Raw genomic sequence first — 22,079 nt, forward strand, 5'->3', positions numbered from 1 at the left:
CCCAATTCATGCTCATGGTCTTCTTACAACAAGGAGAGTTGAATCTTTTGATTATAAAGTTTCATATTTTGTGCCAGAGTCACAAAAGGAAATGGGAAGCGATACAGCTTGGTTCTTTGGTTTGTACAGTTACATCAGAACACTCACACACAAAGCTTTGGCCTTGGTGGGCAGGCTGAGGGGGGAGCAGGGAGACCAGAAACACCAAACATTTACCTTGCAGTTGGAGAGTGACTGAAAAGAGGTACTTCCAAGACAGGGCTCAAGCAGAGAGCTGGTATGATTATTCTGAAAAGACACAGACACTTCTTTTTGGGACATAATTCCTTCACATTAAGCTGGCCTGACCAAGGATTTAGAGTTGATTATTTCCTAAAGCCCTGTAGCTGCCAGAGCTGGCTGCTTCTATCTCCAGCAGCACAGGAATAAACTGTAGGAGGAAGTGGGAGTGCTGTGATGTGACAGTTCATCAAATACTACAAGAAAGGTACCTCAAATTCAGCAGAAATATGCTGGTTGTCACTACTTCTATTGAGTGAGAAAAGGGAAAACTTGCAATCTAGGCCAAATCTATCAGCTGTCCAGTATCTGGCTGGGAGGAAAAGCAAAGAGAAACCTCTAAGACTTAGAAGAAATTATTTCAAATTGCAAATTCCATGACAAGGCAGTGACAGGAGAACCTTGAAGAGCATATTTGGCTTTTGTTTTCAAGCCTCAAGACCTGGGCAGAGCTTAAGTTTGATGTCCTTCTAGAGAGTTTCATTTTACCAAGTCTGGTTTCAGTTGTAGAGGCTTAATTCAGACCAAGGCACCACTGATGTCATGGGGACAACATCTTGCAACAGGAAGGAGCAGGACCTCTCAATACTTCATTAGAGATGTTTGAAATCAGCTATCAAGTATTCATACACTGTAAACTTGGCAAGCTAAAATCCAATATCAACTGGTGCCTTTCTGCTAAGTAATAGCCAGTAATATTCCAGTTAGGAATAAAATGTCAACTCCACATTTCTTTAGGTACACACATTACTTTAATTCCTTCCCTCTTCAGTGGTTTGGAATTAAATAGAGAAAATGAAAAGAACCTTCTATCCTTTTCACACACATTAAAATAATTCAAGATAAACGTTCCTCTTTTTTTGGAAGAACAGAAGTACATCACAAATGAAGTTCCCCTATCTACTCCATATTGCTCCTATTTTAATACTTGATCTGAGCACAGGCATATTTTATATTTGTTCTCTCCATTTCTGTGTCTGCAAAAAGTCTTTTGCCATCCTGCTTTCATTTATGCTGACAATTAAAAAATACCAGTTTGGAGGAAAAAAAGCACTATTCTTCTCACAAGGTACTGCACCTGCAAAAAATCACAATCTGTTGTAGAAACAAATCTTGGCCATTTTATAGAAAAATCAGTGAAAATGTCAACGTTATTGGGCTACAGCTATTCCCCTCTGACAATACTTTTTCTCAGGGCTGTAATCCATCCTTTCTGCATGAGAAATTTTACAGGGAAATTTTCATGCCATATTCAGCAAAGGAAATTCACAGAATTCACAAGTCTGCCCAGCTGTGAGCAATTGCAAAAACCTACCTAAGAACAAGGAATTCCCTCACAGCAGTCTACATATTTGTGAACATCATGTTTATGAAATTTATGAGAAGCATGTGAACCAAGAGCACCCTGAGAAAAAATCCTCACCCTATACAACAAAGGTGATTTTTCTAGACAAGATTTTTCAAGACAAGACAATCTAGACAGATTTGTGCTTTAGGGCACAAGTCTTCACTGGAAATGCCACCCCAGGCAAAGGCTCCACACGGTTCAGTATGACAGCAAATGGAGTGTTCAGTGCTGTGGACACCTAAGATGCAGGAACCCATCCCCATTAAACAATTGGGAAGCAACTTCCCCCAAAAGAGAAAACACCACTTCAAAAGTCAGCACAAGCAATTCTGCCAAAGAATGCTTATAAAAACTTCAACAGGCAACAAGAACTAATGAGGGTGGATGACCCTATATTCTGCCAATCACATCTGGCCTTTCCATTCAGCTCTTCTGAAACAGTCAATTTTGCAGAGTCATGAATGTGCTGAAGTGGGGCACAGCAGCAAAGGAGGTCAGAATTGCTATGTTAGTTGGAGAATAAAATCTTCAGTGCATTGAGATAAACATTCTCTCTCTTACCATGATTCAGAAAGAAATTTCACCTACAGTGGGGCAACCCCAGATGTACAGACAGACAGGGAATGAGATCCTGGAAAGCAGTGCCATGAAAAGGGTCCTCCTGGTCCATGGAGAGTTGGACATGAGTCAGCAGGGCCCTGGCAGCCAGGGTGACATCCCTGTCCTGGGGACATCAGGCTATCACAGGCACAACGGGGCACAGAAGGGGATTGTCCTGCTCTGGGGGGGGCCTCACCTCGAGTGCTGGGGGCAGTTTTGGGCACCACAATATAAAAAAAGATATTAAGATGTTAGAGAGTGTCTAAAAGAAGGCTGTGAAGATGGGGAAGGGCCTTGAGGGCAAACTGTGTGAGGAACAGCTGAGGTCACTGGGTCTGTTCAGCCTGGAGCAGAGCAGACAGGGGAGACCTCAGTGCAGTTACATCTTCCTTGAGAGGGCAAGAGGAGAGACAGGCACTGATCTCTCTCTGTGGTGACAGTGACAGGACCCAAGGGAGGGGCCTGAAGTTGTGTCAAGGGAGGTTTATGTCAGATATCAGGAAAAGGTTCTTCGCTCAGAGGGTGACTGGCCACTGGAACAGACTTCCCAAGGAACTGGTCACAGCCCCAAGCCTGACAGATTTCAAGAAGTGTTTGGATAATGCTCTCAGGCATGGAAGATGTGGACATTTCTCAGAGATGTCCTATGTAGATGTAACAGTTGTACTCAACCAGTACTCCTTGAGGGTCCCTTCAAACTTAGTCTGTTCTATGATTAAGTACAAATAATAACTTATCATAAGCCAGCTAGAGTGCCACTGGTAAATTATGTTTCCCAAAATCTAGCTTGCACTCCATTACACAGCTCCATTCTCCAACACAAGAGGGAGCTGAAATATCTAGAGAAAAACCCAGATGCTGCTGCATCCCCCTGGCTGGACTGTGGCCAGCACCCCAGGGTGGGGGTGAGGCACCCAGGGCTCACACAAGCCCTGCACCTTGGATGGCTCCATCCTCTGGGCTGTAGGACAGCACTGTCCAGAGCCAGGATCTCCTTCAGCATTGCAGCTGTGCCTACTCAGAGCTCTTTACAAAGCATCCAGAGACACCCAAGCAGCTCAGACAGCAGCCCTGGGTATGGCAGAGCTGGGCCTGAGCCAGGTTACCCCTGTGGCACCTCATGTGGAGCCGCCCTGCTCCCTCTGCACTGCACCCCCAGCCCTGTTACAGACACCCTGCTGGCCAGCCTGCATGGAGCCAGCTCAGCTCCACAGGATTTGTACCACAAGCTCTGCCTCACTGCTGTGTGGGCACAAACTGCCATGAACACACAGCTGAATGTAACCTCAGTCTAAGCAGTGCTAGTTGTGAAATAAACATACCTGGAACCTGGCAAACTCTGCACAAAGGGCTCTATCCACATCATGCAGATAGCCTAGCCTTCCACAGGTAAAGGAAAAGCACATCTCATGCTCTGAAGGAAACTGGCAGCAATGATGACTGAGCCGTGGCTGCCCAAATATATAACACAGAAGATGCATGTAGAAGAGCTTTCTAATTGAGCACAATTATCATGCTTCAAATTGCCTTCTAAATTGAGTATGCAATTTAATTTCTATAGATTGCACATTGTATACACTCACAGTTCTTTTAGCATCTTCAGTCTACAATTTGCATTAAGTTTTAAATAATAAAAACATAATCTAACTACCAGAATAGGGAATATAGCTTGGGACACCTGATCCATTTTGCTGATTCTTAGTTTATGCAAGTTGTTTGGGTTTGATCTCACAAATGTGACTATTAACTTTTAGAAGATGTTCCTAGAAGTACTTAATATATTAACTAACAAATAAATTTGATAGTTAACGTACTAGTTTAATGAGAAGTGATGACATTCTTGAATTCTGAATCAATCTGATCCAACACATCTAAAAATTAGATAAATGACACCCTTCTATTGAGCATATCAAATTTCGGCAAGTAACTTTCACCTCTAATAAAAACAGAAAGAATGAGTTTATAGAGCTGTGTAAACATATTTGGACCAAAAATGAAAATTATGATTGATTTTGGATTGAAAAAATGGGGCCTACTCCAGGACCTTAAATTTTATCTATTTATGCACAGTTTTCTAAATTTCTAAAAAGACAATCATATAAATCTGTCCAGGGATGAATAATACATAAAGTTCCCTAGACAGTAGCAGTCTGACAAAACCATTCCAGAGAATTCTACACCTAAAACTCTTAAATCCTATTTTCTAGCTATAGGCTAAATGTGTTGGAGTGAAAATGATAGAGTAATTTTCAGGTCACAACCTTTGGAATTTCTTTATTTCCTGGTTTGGTTCCCTGTTTATGTGCAAATGTTCACCACTTCTATAATAAAACTGTTCTGAATTGCTCAGAGTAGAGACAAAGCACACATTAGTAACAATCCTTATTTTACAGATGGGAAAGCCAAGACACAGAGAAGAATTTATTAGTTCCAACATTTCCTGTTATTAAAACTATGACTGGGTTCTTCATTTACTGAGTCCTACTGAGCAGCTGCCCCACTGCCTCCTCAATAATTTGGTTTTAGTAGGGTTTATGTGTGAGCACCAAGCAGCTGAGCTGCCTCTGCTGGCTGTTCAGGGTCTGATGCCAAATCAAAGGAGACCCAAGTGCTGCACAAAGACTAAACAGAGTCAGAGGTACTTACAAACAAATCACTGTTTGCAGATTTCTGTGGAGGTGAAGCATTTCCCTTTAGCTGAACGCAGTGTGGAAGTAAGGCAGGAAGTGGTGCCAGAGTTCTTGGGTGACTGGGAGAATCTTCCCAGAAGAGAGCACAGGGGAAGAGAGAATGAGAAGAAATTTCCCTTGGGAGGAACCAGAATGTCTGAATGCAGCTTCAAATTGAGAGCCCTTCACATCCTGCCCCTCCTGCAGAGAGGTGGACAGACTCTGGGAACCTGGATGTACAATCTCAGTACAAATATTATTTACACTCTCTTACATGGGATGCAGTCTTGGGATAAACCAAGCCCCTCTGCACAAATCCCTGATTTCTTGTGCATGTAGTTTGATTCTTGGTGATGCTTTAATTAAATATTTCTAGAGCTCTGACTAGACTATCAGAAAGCTTAAACAATTTATTTCTCTTGCATTTTGTCCAGTCTAATTAAATAGATCCCTATTCCACTGTCAGCTCCATCTGTTAATGTTTGTTCTCAGTCTTTCCCTCCATAATATTCTCTTCCCATTTTTGCATGTATTTTTCACCTACTTTCATTCTTTTCCCAATAACAACAATCTGCAAGCAAAACACTATTTCTAGTTGTCTTACTACCAATGGTTTTTCCTTTCTTTTTGACTCATTTGAATTCTGAGAGTTTATTTTGCTAGCAGAATTGGACAAACATCTCTCTATTTATGAAGCAAGGATTGCTTTCAGAAACTTAAGACATGCTTTGGACATAATTTGAAGGAATTGACAGAGTACAGAGGCTTCACAAAGCACCTCCACTGACTGCCTGTGATGCCAGTAGGGCTTCTACTGCTGCCATTTCCATTCCTGCTGCCCACAGCATGAGAATGCAAAAGCCTTTTTCCCCCAGTGACCTCACTCTGTTTCTGTGTGTCTGGTGTGTAGGAGGGGAGTTCTGCACCTGCACGAGAGCCGTGGAATCCACGACCTTGGCTTGCCTCGCTGGCAGCTCTCCCTCTGCCTCTTGGTGGTGGTAATCATTCTTTTCTTTAGTCTCTGGAAAGGAGTGAAGACTTCAGGAAAGGTAGAGCTAATATTGTCCTTCTGTCTTGACTACATTCTTTTTCTACTTTAAGAAGTCTCCTAATTTTAGAAAGCAAGAAAATAAATCACTGATTTTGAGGCATTCTCAGGGATCAAACTATCACATTTCTTGTGTGGTATTCCAACAGAAAATTTTATAAATGTATTATTTTCAATTCAACATTGGTGGTTTCATCCAGAAAATATTTTTAAATAAACAAGATTGTCTTAAATGTGCATCTTGTTCTCAGCCAAATGTTCTAATATTTCAATGATATAAGAGACTTTGGTTGTATTATATAAAATGCCACGTCAAGAGAAATATCTGATGAAAGTCATTGGAAATCACTCTTTGACATCCCTCACAAAATATCTCAACAGAAATTCTAGAGTTGGATACATCTGAGAGCTTTTTGTACATTTTCATGAAAGTATCACAACATCAGGCAATGACTGCACTTTCTCAGTAAACACCAGAGAGATGAGGAGTAATCAGCAGTCTAACACACACTGTCACTGTCTTCTGTTTGTCAAAACTGTCTCCTACTGGTATCTGTAAACTTATATATGAAAAGATTCCTGACAGGTAACAGCATTTTCCCTCATGTCCTAAAAAGAGTTTCTCCATCATACCGAATGGACTAAACCAAGAAAATGCCAGCTGTACTTGTTACATATTCTTAAATCTTCTGTAACAGCTGATTAACCTTTGGGATCTCTCTTGTCTGCAGGTTGTTTGGATAACAGCCACTTTGCCTTATGTTGTATTATTTGTCTTATTAATACATGGAATAACCCTGCCTGGTGCATACAATGGAATAAATGCATACCTGCATATAGACTTCAGAAGATTAAAAGAAGCCACAGTAAGTGTATTCTTCTGTTCTCATTCCCTAATTATGAAACATATTGCCCTTTTTACTGAAACTATTACAGCTGACTTCTGAAATTAAATAGCCACACTTCTGCCTCAGCACTGGTCCCCTTTCTCTGACAGTTTAACATTCCAATACTCTCCCAAACAGGATTATCTTACCCTGAGCCCAAACAGTTCAGATCACAAAACACCTCTGTGAAGGCACTTACAGACCCTAAAAAAGTCCATGCTTTAACTGTGCATGCAGTAAAGAGCAATATCATTATACTGGAAATTGGAGTCATGCAAAAATTTAGTTCTCAAAAGGCTAAGAATTCCCTCAAAAAAAAAAAAATCTTGCTTTCTGAATCTCTAGCTTAAATATTAACCTAGAAAACAAAAATACTGGCCTATGCAAACCTTGATAAATATACAAAATCAGGACTAACTCACCTAATGAAACCGTGGTACTTCATACAAATAAGATTTTCAAAAGTATGATGTTCTTATCTTACTATTGAAAGTGATGTACATTTCCCTCTATCATTGAACATATACAAACCAACCCAATTTGTGGAGTAACTTGGAACTAAGACTTATTTCATACATTGCAAAGCAAAATCTACACCTACAGTCACCAATACATGAAACTGGCAGCATTTTAGATCTACAAAAAACAAAGACTAAATTAACTCCCCTCTACTAAACTAAAAATAGCATAAAACATTTATAAGACAGTAGTATCTCTATGGATGGGTCACAAGGCCATTCAAATGGTTATATATCTGAATAGACATCATTTTACTAGAAGGAAATGCATCATCTTGAAAAATTGCAGCTTTCAGAAATGCCTATAGTCTGTCCATAGTTGCACTGTACCTTTCCTATGAATCCTATCTTGATTTTCCTGAATTATTAAAAAATACCTCAAGTGTTATAATACAGACGCATTTTTAATATTCTTAGCCAAAAAATACATTCCTGGCTTTTTAATGCTAAATTTGAAAGCAGCCATTTCTTCAAAAACAGACCCAGACCCCATGTCTATTTTGGAATAATCCAATCAAACTTCAAATATGGGATTTTCACCCACCTTTGTCACAAGGCAGTAGCCACCCCAGTAATTCACATTTATGCATACACATAAATACAAAGATGTCAAGATGAGTAAAGCAGGTGCTTATATCTTTCTTATATATTTTAAGTGTTGTTTGGAAGTAAACACCACAATTTCAGCTAGGTGTCTATGGAGCTGTACTAGCTGTACCAGGCCTCCATTATCACATCTGCCTTCTGCTGCTGGAAGGACATTCTGTGTGCTGCCCTTTCTTGGCTTAATATTTCTGCAGCTGCTATTTAGATGACCCTCAAGTTATTTGTTTCTAGGACTACATTTTTCAAACAACAAAAAGTTACACTAGAATAATCAAAGACTAAAGATCACTTGTGCTGAGAAGTGCCACTAACTGCTTTTTCATGCCAGCCCTTCCCCCTTGGAGACTGATCCTTGCTGCTGCAATAGCCTTGTGTGTTTAATCTTCGTCCTCAGGCTCCAGAGAATAGAATCCCACTTTGTTTCTATGTCAATGCATGCCCAGATGTGATATATGATTCTATTTCTTCCAAATGAAGAATCTGACAAAGAAACACCCTAAGTCACAGGTGGTGACCCACAGAGGGCTCTGCCAAGGCTCTTCCAAGGGCCCTTAGAGCACCCTGACCATGGTCAATGTGGGCCCCATTTTTGTGGAGCTACAAACTGCACTGCATAAAAGTTATAAACACTGAAGAAGGCTGGAAAGACTGATGACTGCCTACTGTAAAATGTTCCTATTTGTTGATTTTTAATACAAATAAAAACAATACTCTATCATAAAATATATTAGACCACACATTGATCAGAAGCTGTGACAACAAGAAACCTGAGCATGAACTGCAGAACCAGCCCTGCTCTCTTACATCCTGCTTGGTTAGAACAAAGAGAATGTTTTGCATTTAATCTTGATTTTTGGTTTCTGTTCTTCTTCCATTCACCTTGATCTTCCCAATTTGTTTCTTAATCAGCTGCTATGAGCCAAGACTCTTACTCAACAGATACTTCAGCATGTGCTTAAATCCTTTGGGAGTCAACAGGACTTAAGCATGTGCTTGAATAGTGAGAAAGTGTGAGTACAACTGCACTGCCAAGATACAAAAGAGACACAGAACCACTAAAAACAAGTGTCTTAAGGTGGCAGTGTGCAGATCTGGTTATAGTTTAATAGTTTAACAAAATTGATGTTTAAAATTTTCAGGAATTTCATTAACAGCAAAAGTTATCTGAATTTTTCAAAACACAAGAACAAACATAGGAGAATTCATCCCTCTTTCTGCATTCCTATTCACATAAACGCTTTTCAGAGAGAACAACCCTATGTGATGTCAACCTTTGTGTGAAAATAGAATAGTAAGATATAGCTGGTATGTAAAAAGAATGAGTAAGGAATTAAGGTTACAGGATTGTTTTGTTGTTCATTGAAAGAAATCCATAAAACCCTGCATGAACTACAATTTGAGAAAATCATGGCTAGCAATAAACACTCCATAGACTGCTCCTCATATTACATTTCAAGTAATCAACTCTCCACAGTTCATAAAACCAAGTTTTTCTACAAACCCAGAGTACCATGAGTGGTTCACAGTGTCCAGCAGGCAGCAGCTGAAAGCATCGATCATCTATGTTGAGAAAAAAGAGATCACCAGCCTAAGTGCTTTCATAGATCATGTCAGCATGGGAGAGGGCTGATCTTCCTTTCCTCTAGGCCAAATATAAAAGTGTAGCACTGAACTCCCAATGCAGAGGGAGCTCATAAGCTGCTCAGATCTGTTAAGAAGTTGCTGCTGAATAGCTGTATTAGATCTGATTTTGTAGAGATGAACGAACGATGAAATCCAGTGCTTTTCATAGTTCTTTCAGAGTTCTTGGCAGATTTAATCAAACATTGCAGATCTCATTTTGAGAAATGCTGAGTATTACTCACACCACTGACTTCACTACTTCTGTTGAAGATTTTCATTTTAAAATCTCTGTGTAACAACAGAAGAGGGTTAACCAAAGCTATTTTCAGGTTTCTGGTTCAGGAAACCAGGACTGTGGCATTGTTCCTGACTGGATGAATGGATATTGGTAGGAAGGACACTTTAGAAAATATTATACTTTTAAAATGTCTTCCCTGGTGGACAATCCTTAAAATTATCAAGCTGCATCTAAACTGAAATTTAATGACTATCACAGAAATAACTCTTTCTCCAACTAATTGAGAAAGCTGAGAGAAATCTGCATGGTTCTGTTCACAGCACATCTGCCATGCTTCAGCTCCTGAACCAAGAAAGTATCATGTAGAGTGCACTAACAGTCACACAAAGGAAGCTCTGTATGGGAAAGAAAACGTCCTATAACTCTTGACCCATTAACTATTATTAGATTTCTGGTTGTACATTCCAAACTAACTTGGAACAAGAGCTGTTGGAAGTGTATTCCTGCCACTCAGGAGAAAAACCCTGTGATCATTTCAGTGCTGGGTGAAATCTCAGAAGTCCCTGTCCCACTGCACAGCCCTCCAGGGCAGCAGTGTGTGTGTGCACAGCCCTCCAGGACAGCAGTGTGTGTGTGTGTGCACAGCCCTCCAGGGCAGCAGTGTGTGTGTGTGTGTGTGCACAGCCCCCCAGGGCAGCAGTGTGTGTGTGTGTGTGCACAGCCCTCCAGGGCAGCACTGTGTGTGTGTGTGCACAGCCCTCCAGGACAGCAGTGTGTGTGTGTGTGTGTGCACAGCCCTCCAGGACAGCAGTGTGTGTGTGTGTGCACAGCCCTCCAGGACAGCAGTGTGTGTGTGTGCACAGCCCTCCAGGGCAGCAGTGGGTGTGTGTGTGTGCACAGCCCTCCAGGGCAGCAGTGGGTGTGTGTGTGTGCACAGCCCTTCCAGGGCAGCAGTGTGTGTGTGTGTGCACAGCCCTCCAGGGCAGCAGTGGGTGTGTGTGTGTGCACAGCCCTCCAGGGCAGCAGCAGTGTGTGTGTGCACAGCCCTCCAGGGCAGCAGTGTGTGTGTGTGTGTGTGCACAGCCCTCCAGGGCAGCAGTGTGTGTGTGTGTGTGTGCACAGCCCTTCCAGGGCAGCAGTGTGTGTGCACAGCCCTCCAGGGCAGCAGCAGTGTGTGTGTGTGTGCACAGCCCTCCAGGGCAGCAGTGTGTGTGTGTGTGCACAGCCCTCCAGGACAGCAGTGTGTGTGTGTGTGCACAGCCCCCCAGGGCAGCAGTGTGTGTGTGTGTGCACAGCCCTCCAGGGCAGCAGTGTGTGTGTGTGCACAGCCCTCCAGGGCAGCAGTGTGTGTGTGTGTGTGTGCACAGCCACCAGGGCAGCAGTGTGTGTGTGTGTGCACAGCCCCCCAGGGCAGCAGTGTGTGTGTGTGTGCACAGCCACCAGGGCAGCAGTGTGTGTGTGTGTGTGCTCTGAGGACTTGCCCTGCTCCTGCTCCCCCCTCACCACCTCAGGTGGGACCATTCCAGACCAGGGCCATGCTCCATGTGACACTTACACTCCCCTTGGCATGAATGCCAATTGTTTTCCAAAAGCCCTTCCTTGCTTTTCTGCTGCTGTATCCTTGTGGCTGAACTGACCCTGGCACTGTTGGTGTCATTATGCAGGTATGGATTGATGCAGCCACTCAGATATTTTACTCCTTAGGAGCTGGGTTTGGTGTTTTAATTGCATTTGCCAGTTACAATAAGTTCGACAACAACTGCTACAGGTAAGAGCCAGTTCTTCCATTACTGCTGCAAAACTATTTTATTTTACTCTGACTGCAGCTGAAAGAAGTTTTAAGCTATCCTTTTATCCTCAGTCATATATTAATGATGGTGAGTTTTGTGTAGACATAGTAACCAACACAAATCTTGAAATACTGTCTTCTTGAGTGAAATTTTAGTAACAGGAACCTGCCAAGATATCTGCTGCTCTCCAAAGCAGAATGGGATTAGGTTTGGACTTTGGACAGCTGTGTAAACTGTGCTGGTGTTTGCCTTTCAAAAGTACCATTAAGTGCAACAGTGAACACAGGATGAAATCTTATTGGTGCAGGAACAAAAAGCAGAAAGATCCCAGCTTCCAGAAGTGTTTCTGTGCTTTGGGGTTATATTTCTGATATTTTACATTGCACTCCAGTATAGGGATGCACTTTAAATCAAGTCAGTTTTCAAGTGTTTTGCTGAATCACCACCATGGAAATTCAACCAGAATCACTCTGCACCTTCTGAGAAATTCCAGCATTTAGATGTTTTGTTAGCATTAAATTTTGGAATAAAAACAAGCATCATTTTTCCAATGAAATATAAATTCAGAAAGTACATATATTATAAATGCATTGTGAACTGTAGGATGGGTGGGAAATGTTAAAGAAAATCCCCATCTATTTCTTAAAGATTTTTCTCACTGGGCTGTTCTTCTCTCCATGTTTAGGGATGCTTTGCTGACCAGCACCATTAACTGTGTCACAAGCTTCATCTCAGGATTTGCCATTTTCTCCATATTGGGCTACATGGCTCATGAGCACAAAGTTAAAATTGAGGATGTAGCTACTGAAGGTAGGAAGTTAATCCTATATTAATTTTAACCCTTCTGCCCCACCATTTCTGTCCAAATATGTTTATATTTGTTTCCAACAAGTGTGTGAAAATCTCATGGAAGTGAATTAACTTACTTGGAAGTAGAACTCTGGGTTTAAATCCCTTTTAAGCTGTAAATGTTATGGCATCACCTCACCTCTACTGAACTGAGGTTCCCCAGAACCTTGCCCCCAAAGGTTTTTTCCATTCAACAAGCAGGTGTTAAGCACTGGACAGAATCTTACAAAAGCATCGCTGCTCAGTGCCCCGGGGGACTCGTTTTGATGGTTCTGCTAAGCTCAGCTCTATAATCCTTTCACTGGGAACAGGTCACCCATGGGCTCAGCTCCTGCCCCTCTCATCACATCCAAGAGTTCCCTTACCAGAGGCAACACATCCACACAATTCCTTCTCCACTACATAGCTGAACAATAACTAGTAACATTACAAATCCAACAAAATGTTAATCAAAGTGAAAAACAATGGGATAGGGATTTTTTTTAATAATAAACCATCATGAGTAAATAAATAAAGCATTTTAGATATATTTTGGTATAATGCAAATTTTGTTTTAACAATACACAGAGCATGACAAGAACTGAAATTAAAGTCAACTTAGTCATGATTTATCTTAATAAAATGAGCACTTTTGTGAAGATAAGAAACATAATAGTGACATTTTTCCTCTTTTCTATTCTAGGAGCTGGTTTAGTTTTTATCCTGTACCCAGAGGCAATTTCAACTCTTTCAGGATCTACATTTTGGGCTGTGGTGTTCTTCATCATGCTCCTTACACTTGGCATTGACAGTTCTGTGAGTATTTTCTCCTTCTAGCCTTGACATTGTTCTTTTCCTGTCATATTTTGTAACTGAAGAGGCATTTGCATTTAGCAGATTACATTTCAAGTAAACATTCTGTACATTTCCTAAACCTGTTTCCACAGTCATAGACAGCATAGCAATAACTATTACTCACTGTAATATAAAGACTCTCCATCATTAAGAGGTTTAGGAAAAGATTAAATCTTGGTCAAGACAGTAAATATTTACTCCCAGCTACTTTTTTATGACTTGACAGAGGAGCTGTTCATCAACAGTTATTACTATTTAAAGGTCCAACAACACCACTATGAACTATTACTGCTATGAACCTGCAAAAAGGTTCTGGAGCCCTGCTTGCAAAACACAAACAAGACTTTGAGTAGAGTGGGTTCTAGAAGGGATTATTTTATGTGCTGAAATCCATTAATCTGCTCTAGACAGACAATGCCTGAAGACTCTCCCATTGTTTTTCTACAAGCCATGATGCAGAATTTCCTGTAAATTTAATCACAATTTTAAAATCATGCCAGAATATTTCCATAGTGGTTTCATTTTCCTATAATCTTACTGTAAAATATCTGGTCTAAGAAGCATATTTGCTCTTTGATAAGTTTTACAACATAATATTCAGGATCACAGAAACTTCATCCCAGAAAATATTCCAAGTCCCCAAACAACTTTTGTACTGCTTTTTTTCTAGCAAAGAGGTCTCAGGGCATCCTGTTATATTTAGCTTAAAGGTTGATAAATTTCTGCAGAACCAAATAGGGTCTTTAAGGAATAGTGAACCATGGACAAACTTTCATCCTCTTTAGTAGGGTAGAGGTTTCTTACTATTCCAAAACATAGAAGTCTCTTTTAAAGTTCAGAATGTACAAAGTTGATCCAGGAATTTCTTGTTGGAGATGGTAAAGCACTGTTTCCATTGCTTACAATCTCAGGAAAATTCATTCCTTTTCAAAGGCAAGTAAAGGAAAGAATGAATTGACATGGTAAAGAGCAAAATTAAACTTAAAAAAAAGGGTTGCAGCAGGAAGCATTGATAATCATTGGCAAATAGCTGAATGAGATCTTGTAGAGTGAGGGCTAAGCTGTAAAGGTCAGATTCAGGTCTAAATATTTCCAAAGTGTTTGGATTTTTGGATTCCAGCTGAGGTCCAATGAAGTTTGTCTATATAGACTAAGATCTGCATCCTTAGACAAAATTTGAGGGAAGATGATATCTGGGATTGTAGCTTGACAATTTTTCAACTGTAAACAAATATAAAGGATTGAAATGAAGGGTTTAGCACAGTGAAAAGACAGGAATGACCAGTAGGAAAAGGATGACGAATGAAAAGAAGAAAATTTATGCTCAGAAGTGTCTAGATCCAAAACAATTAACTTTGCAACAGCAGTAAATGTAGGGCAATGTAAAGAAACATACACATGACAAAGACACTTTAGATTACAGAACCTATTTTTCCTACAAATAGAGAAATATCTTTCACCTGCAGCTAATTAAAACACAGTGAACTAGTGAACTGTGGCCAAGTTTAGTTCCTTCCTTCTAAAAGGGGAAGGATTTACTGGTTCAAGATTTGTCATGATTTCCCAAAGAAAACTCAAGTCTCACAGTACTTTTTATGGTGATAATTCTCTGTTACTGATTTCAATCAGGAAGATTTTAATCACAGTCTTATAGGAAAGAAACAGGCTGTGTCAGCCTCTCTTAACCAGCTATTGTATTGCACCAGTCACTCCAGGGCTTGCCTTAGTCTTTTAGCATCACAAAAAGCATAGAATTAAGCCTCTCCAAAATATTAAATAAATTTGTTTACTATGATAAAAGACTGAAATTTATTTTCATAGCTTTTTATTGGAGTTTCTGAGCAGAATGTTTTCATTAATGGAAAGAAATTAAAATTCATAACTACCTACATAATCCAGCAATTTAAATGAAAATTTAGAAAGCACCTTTCCTGTATTGCAAAACAATAGCTAATGTTCCTCATTAACTTCTAGAAAGCAAAGTAAAATTCTTTCATTTTGTGAACAAAAAACATATCTCAAGCTTCCTTTGTAGTAATTCTTCCAAATCTGTAAAGACTTTTGTCAAACTGGATTTTGTTACTCAATGGCTAATGCCAATCTTTGTTCAGTACATTTCCTTTAGGTGCTTGTCCTTATTTAAGAAATATGTTAAGGAGCTTAGCTACTTAAGCTAGCAGCTTTTCCCCCAGAGTATATACAAATGTATATTATTTTCCCCAAAGTACTGTCTACTTATTGTTCTGTTGAGTCAGCCAAGAGTCCTCAGAGGATACAGCTATGGAGGCACCAACCTCCCCTCCTGATGTCCAGTTCCCTGACCCAGCCCTTTACCAGAAGAAACAAAATCCTCATATCACCAGTGACCTACAGCTGAAATATCAGAAACCACAGAGTGGTTGTGTATTAATTTCACAAATTGCTTTGCATTCTTCAGTCTGTATTTCCACAGCCAGCAGTGTTTAACAGAGTTTTTGCCTTCCCCTGCTCAGATGGGTGGGATGGAGGCTGTCATCACTGGCCTGGCAGATGATTTCCACCTTCTGAAGCAGCACAGAAAGCTCTTCACCTTTGGTGTTTCTTTTGGCACTTTCCTACTTGCTCTTTTTTGCATTACCAATGTAAGTACAACAAAAGTTTCCATCAAAATGTTACCTAAAATATGTCATTAACCTTGTTAGATGAAATATGGATAGGTTCAGATGATTCTAATATAAGTTTTAGTTCTTAAAAAACTCTGTTCAGGACATCACTTTTAATCTAACATATGAAGCTTTTCTGGTTTTTGGCACAAGATCATTTGCTATCAATCAAGCCTATAAGTCTTTGTTCCAAACAACTGTCTCTGCTATTGCTGAGTTTATTCGGTTCTGTGTGCTTTCTTTTGCATTTGTTTGGGTTTGTTTGGTGGGTTTTTTTTGTTGTTGTTGTTTTTTTGTTTGTTTGTTTTGGGTTTTTTTTGTTTTGCTTTGGATTTTTAAATCACATTACATGGAATTGTGTAGAGTGCTTATTCCTCTGTGAGGAACTAAGAATTTCAAGTGACCAGACCTGGCTGTTCTCTTCTTAAAGAAAGCAAAAGACACTCACTTCTTATGGAAGGAGCATAGAGTAATGACCTCCTCTCCCCACCTTGTTTCTTCATGTTCCTTCATGAACCTTGATCTTGACATCTTTTACTGTTAACACCACATAAAGCACAAAGAAAGCTTATCCTGAACATTTAGTAACCTGCATTTATCACTACCATCAGACTGAATGTTTTGCCTCATCTGGCTTTTTATAAATAATTAAGGAATGAAATTAATATGTTCTAGGCAGGAGAGAATTTTCTCTTTTTTTTTTTTTTGACCACAAAAAAGACAGAGAGAGGCCTGTTAACAAAGATGCCAGAATTCTCGGAAAACAACTGAAACTTTAAGAAAGCACCATGAAAGCAGATGTGCTGAATCTCTCTCTATCCCTAGAGATGGTTTCTACATCTATTATTAAGATTACTGAAATGGCATAAGTTTATAAATAACAAAAGTTCTTTTTACATTAAAATACTCCAATATTTTTTGATCCAGTTTCCTCAAACTGAGAAATATTTGAGACTCGAAAAATATTTAAAATACCTATCCTTTTAATACCATACTCTTTCTATTGATACCTAAACACTGAGCATACTCCTGCTTATTCAAAGTTGCAGCTGCAATAAAATTTCCTGAAGTACAATATCGGAAAAAATTCAGTGTTAAGAACCAGGACAAGTACTAGTGGGTGCAATTCCACTGCCTCCAAGTGAGCTAAAGCTATTCAAAATAATGACCTAACTTGAGCTTTTAAATAATGGCACCTGTTTAGGCTGAAGTTCACCCCCCCCCAGCTGGAATTTCCAAACTGTCCAGAATAGCCCAAATGTATTGGTTCATGTAACTAAGGAACAACATTCTGATGTGCAAAAAATAAAAGGGAAAACCCTTGTGGGAATGTCACATGAAATTGTTTGATTTTTGCCCCCTGAATTTTTAAGGTTTTATTTTCAAAAGCACCTGTTTCTGGAACAAGCATGTTTCTTACAAAATCTTATTAGTAATTCACTTTGCTAAGTTTGATGGCAAATGCATTCATTTGGAGCAGATGTAGAGCAAAAACAAGAGGTCAAACTCAAATGTCATTTAAGAAGCAACATTTTCTAATGCAACAACCAAACTTCATTCCATTTCTGGACAAGTCCCCACAGAATTAAAAACCTACATGAGGCCTGAGTACTGTTCTCCCTATTTTTGTAAATATGCACAGCTGTTTCAGAAAAAAAAAAAAACATTTAAAAAAAATAAAAGGCAACTGATTACAGAGACTAAAATCACCTACAGATTTAAATAATACAAGTGCTATTTATACCATTAATGGTAAAAACACAGAAAATAATTCCTTTTTTCCTCCCTTTCTGAACAGACAATCAGATTAAGTTTGGTTGTAAAAAGATATTTTAACAAAAATCTACTACAACTGCAAACATTTCAGTTGTTTATGTGTGACAGAGTTCCCTGACACTCTTTATCCGGGTTCATTTTGAAACAAATCTGCATCTCATGGTTTTCCATTCCTCTGTAGCTAAAACTCAGTAAAATGAGTAGTAATTTACACAAATACACACAACACTGCAAAACACAGCAAAAAGTAGTGAAATTGCAGCTAAAAAAAAAAAAGAAAAATTGAACAAGATTTCAGTAAATGCATTTCCAGCTCTCAGTCATGAAGCACTGAAGCACAAAATGTGCTGTTGTGAAGGAAGACAAGGTTTGCTGTCCCCACTGAGCAAAGGTTTGCAAATACCAGAGCCCAGAGACTGGACAGGGCACAGCAGCTTCTGGCTGTGCTGGTGACAGAATTAACATCCCCCTGTGCCTTAGGAGGAGCAGTGGGTGAGAGATGCAGGCAGTCAGGGAAAAGGGAAATCAGACCAACACCACAGACTCACTGGCCTGCAGAGCGAGTGGCCTCAGGAACAAAGTGACTGATAAGGGCCTATGGAAACTCTTGGAGTGCTCCATTCCTGCCATTAATTTGGGAAGTTCTTCATTAACTGCTACCAACTGGCCCTGCCCTACAAGCTGCTGATCATTTCCCCAAACCTCCACTGAACAGGAGTGCCAAGAGAACTCATTCATCTAAGCTGGGATTTCTGTTTTGCAGTGAAGTGAGGACACAGGTGGAAAAAAGCCTCTTTAGAAGAGTTGCAAGTCTGATTCCACTATTTTGTATGCAAATATGAGCCTGTGTCTGATGCATCAGATGCATACTAAAATACTTGGGTTATGATAATGCTTCAAGTAAAGCAGATTTCTGTTAAGTGGATACTAAACTTTGAGATTATTCTATTTGTAACTTCATGTCCTTGCATCTTTTAACTCCCCATTGCAGGGTGGAATTTATGTGCTCACACTTCTGGACACATTTGCAGCTGGGACTTCAATATTGTTTGCTGTTCTAATGGAGGCAATTGGAGTTTCCTGGTTTTATGGTAAGCTCTTCCTTTTGCATGTGCAAAAGCTTTTCTAAAATTCCAAGTGCTCATGATGGGCTTACACATCATTTTAAGGGAAAACAGCATAGCCTTGAATACACAAAACCATGACAAGTCAGGTTTCATAGAGTGATTTCACCTGATTTACGAGCAGTGACAGGAATGCAGACATTCAGTGGGCCAAGCTTTGAGACCCTGCACAAAGCCAAAGCAAACAGCCTTGTGAAAGGGACTGTGATGGGATGGAAAAGTTATTCCTTTTGCCAGTATTTTATGACTCTTAGTTTTGCTGATGACTTGCAGTAGCAGATTTAGACTTGGTATTTCAAAAAGAAATAGATTAGCCTAAATGCAGACTCACCTGTTTTCACTTTTCATTAGTCCCCCAGGGCCAATCTCAAGGACTCTCCACACAACACAAATAAAGGTGGTGTTTTAGAGAGTTACAATAATTCCTACATCCATCCCTTTTGTTGGTGACAATATTCTATTTCATTGTAAAACACTAGCAGTTTATTTATTTCATAGAATGGTATAAAATACCCAACACACTAGATACCAGAAAATATATTTCTAGTATTTGATACTAACTTAGACCACAAAAAGGGAGTAGTGATTTACTTCATCCCAAATGTGTCAAGCTTTAGGAGTATTTAGTTGACCTCTGGCACCAGACTGGAATCACTCTATGCCAATCAGAATAGAGTGATGTGCTATAGCCACCTAAAAAAATGACCTCTTCTTTTCCTTCCTAAGCTCCTCTTTATTCTCAGGCTTTAGTTCCTGGCTGATCTCAACTCTTTTCACTATTACCAGGTTTCAATGTCATAGCAGCCTGCAAATCTTCTTCCCTTTAAGCCAGTATTGAATGAGTTGCCCTGATTCCCAATAAGATTGCTCTTCCTCTGAAAGCCCTCTTTATTTTTATTCAGACATGGTGCTTATAGCTAATATATGATTCAGAGGGTTCTTAGACATTTTGATTCTTATTGCTATTTGCCTCTCTCAGTCATTTATTTATCCATCCATTCTGCCTTACCATGTTCTTCTAACCAAACTTTATCTTGCAGTTAAAGAACTGTTGGAGAGTGAGTGAAGTGAAAGAATGGCATCCATGCATAAAGCTGTTCAATCTATTAAAGGAATACTTTCTAGTTTTAATGCACTAATTTTGACACCCAACATCAGCATGGAGCAAGCAGCGCATGGACTGTTGTCTCTCAAAATAACGGAGAGTGATAATAGATAAGTGATAATGCACTTTATTTCACAGACAGCTGTCTTTAATCCCTGTAAAAGAGCTAAATGTGGATGAGTGATCCCAGCTTAGCTTGGAAGTAGAGGCTTCTTCAGTTTTTAGGGGAAAGTTACTTTCTGCTACTATTAAAACAGGATTTACTGCACTCTACAGTAGCTAAGCTTTGTAGGTGATTCACAAACCAGGCCAAAGTTAGTCAAATTTTGTTTTACACCCTCTGTCTTTATCCTTTTTTCCTTTCTTCCTGCAGCATCCCCATAATTGGGAAAATATCTATTCATTTTTCTTGAGCAGCTGACAAATGTTTCTACTGACACAGCATGACCTGTTGCTTTATAAAGAACTTATTACAGCCCCAGGTGCTATTTAAACTTATTAAATCTGGCATGATCTTGTCTGCCTCTTTTTCTGATAGACCCCTCTTGCCTTAATGACCCAGCTGAATATTAAGCCAGCCTAAAGGCAAGCGTTGACATTTTGGCACAGACTAAAAACATGGAAATTTAGTTCAAATTACATCTATGACCATTTACTGTGAAGTTTCTTCTTGCAAAGGCCAACTGTGTATGTAAGAGAAGGGAGAGCTAGTTTTCTTTACTGTGCAGATGTTCCTTAGTTATGACTGCTAAGTTGTTACAATTTTCCTCATGTGCAACCCTGATATCATCTTCCTGGTGAATATTCTATTTCTGGGTGTTTAACCAGCTCCTGATAATAAATTTTAAGTATCTCTGAAACCAAGCCCTACAGGTACTGTTGTCTGTAGCTATGGCTGTGTTCTGCTAAAAGGTTGATTCTTAGAACAATTATTTGAAGACATGCAGTACTGAAAAAGCAAATTGTGGAAAAGTGCAGTCTGACAGCATGGCCCAGTCATCCTCCATTTTCAGCAGAAATTGTGCACCAAGCACTGTCTGAGCTCCAAGTGCATCTGTCTGGAAACATTTGAATAAAATTCTGATATACCTTTGTCTTTGACCTTCTCCACAATGATAAATTTCAGTCAGTGTTCATAGCAGTTAAAATTCAGTCACTTTAAAGTTCACAGAAAGCACTGCAAATAGAATCAGATTAAGTTTAAAGAGCATTTGCAGATCCTTCCTGGCTATTTCTCTTCACCTGGACACATTATTGGGGGCTGGAAATTGTTTTGAGACATTTACACTCAAGTGTCCACACCCTGAAAACATTTTGCATCCTATTACGTACAATGGACTAATTCAAGATGTCCCAATAATTTACATTAACTAAATTAAACAAATTGTGCTGAACTGATCCACGTAAAGAGAAATCTTTATAAAAAACTACACATGTCCTCTTATAAACAAATAGTCATAGAAAAAAGCTGCATTTCTGCTGTTTACCTTATGGGTTCATGATTATAAGTAAAATTTCTGAACACACTGAACAAAATAAGTGATAAAGAAATAGTCTGACATGACAGAATGCACAGAGCCACTGTCTCTAAGGTGTAAAGTCAGATATTGTTTTCTTTTTACAGAAGACAGAGAAGGATACTTTTTTCCCCATTTTATATTAGTGTTAATCATCCCATTCTAATGTGATGTAGTTTTGTACATATTTACAATAAACAGAAGAAGAATTGCCCGAGTTTTCTGGAAAAGTCATAAATATGAAATTATATTTGTAATAAAGAACATTCGGTGATGTTCAATGAAACACTGAAAAGTAAGTATGTCTTAAGTGGAACAAAGAAATCTCCTTTGATAAATTAAGAATCTTATGAATCTACCTCATTATCAGCAAGCAGTTTATGTAAGGGTTTACATTTTCCTGCAGTGTACTCATAATAGAGGAATTAGGTTACAATAATCCGTAACTATTTTTAAAAAACTGTGTACTATTTACAACTTAAATTCTAGATATTTTGGAAATGCCTCTTTTCAGTGATAATGCTGCTGTCTGCAACAGGCATTTAAGTCAGATATAGTGTTGTCAAAGACACACCTAGACACGGAAAGGAGATTAATGTTGTTATTTCTTATGCCTTCTGATTTGG

General features: G+C 39.4%; 1 protein-coding gene across 1 annotated transcript in view; it reads left to right on the forward strand.

The window, feature by feature from the left end:
* The window catches only part of SLC6A2 (solute carrier family 6 member 2), a 61,712-nt gene that overhangs the window by 27,493 nt on the left and 12,140 nt on the right, over window positions 1-22,079 (forward strand). The window contains 7 exon segments of the mRNA XM_071440408.1: window positions 5,807-5,945; window positions 6,676-6,810; window positions 11,481-11,584; window positions 12,292-12,416; window positions 13,138-13,250; window positions 15,782-15,910; window positions 18,699-18,798. Of these exon segments, the coding sequence (XP_071296509.1) occupies window positions 5,807-5,945; window positions 6,676-6,810; window positions 11,481-11,584; window positions 12,292-12,416; window positions 13,138-13,250; window positions 15,782-15,910; window positions 18,699-18,798 (845 nt within the window).

The sequence above is a fragment of the Agelaius tricolor genome, unplaced genomic scaffold (assembly GCF_023055355.1).
Source record: "Agelaius tricolor isolate 1412-34295 unplaced genomic scaffold, bAgeTri1.0.p SCAF_15, whole genome shotgun sequence".
Lineage (NCBI taxonomy): Eukaryota > Metazoa > Chordata > Aves > Passeriformes > Icteridae > Agelaius > Agelaius tricolor.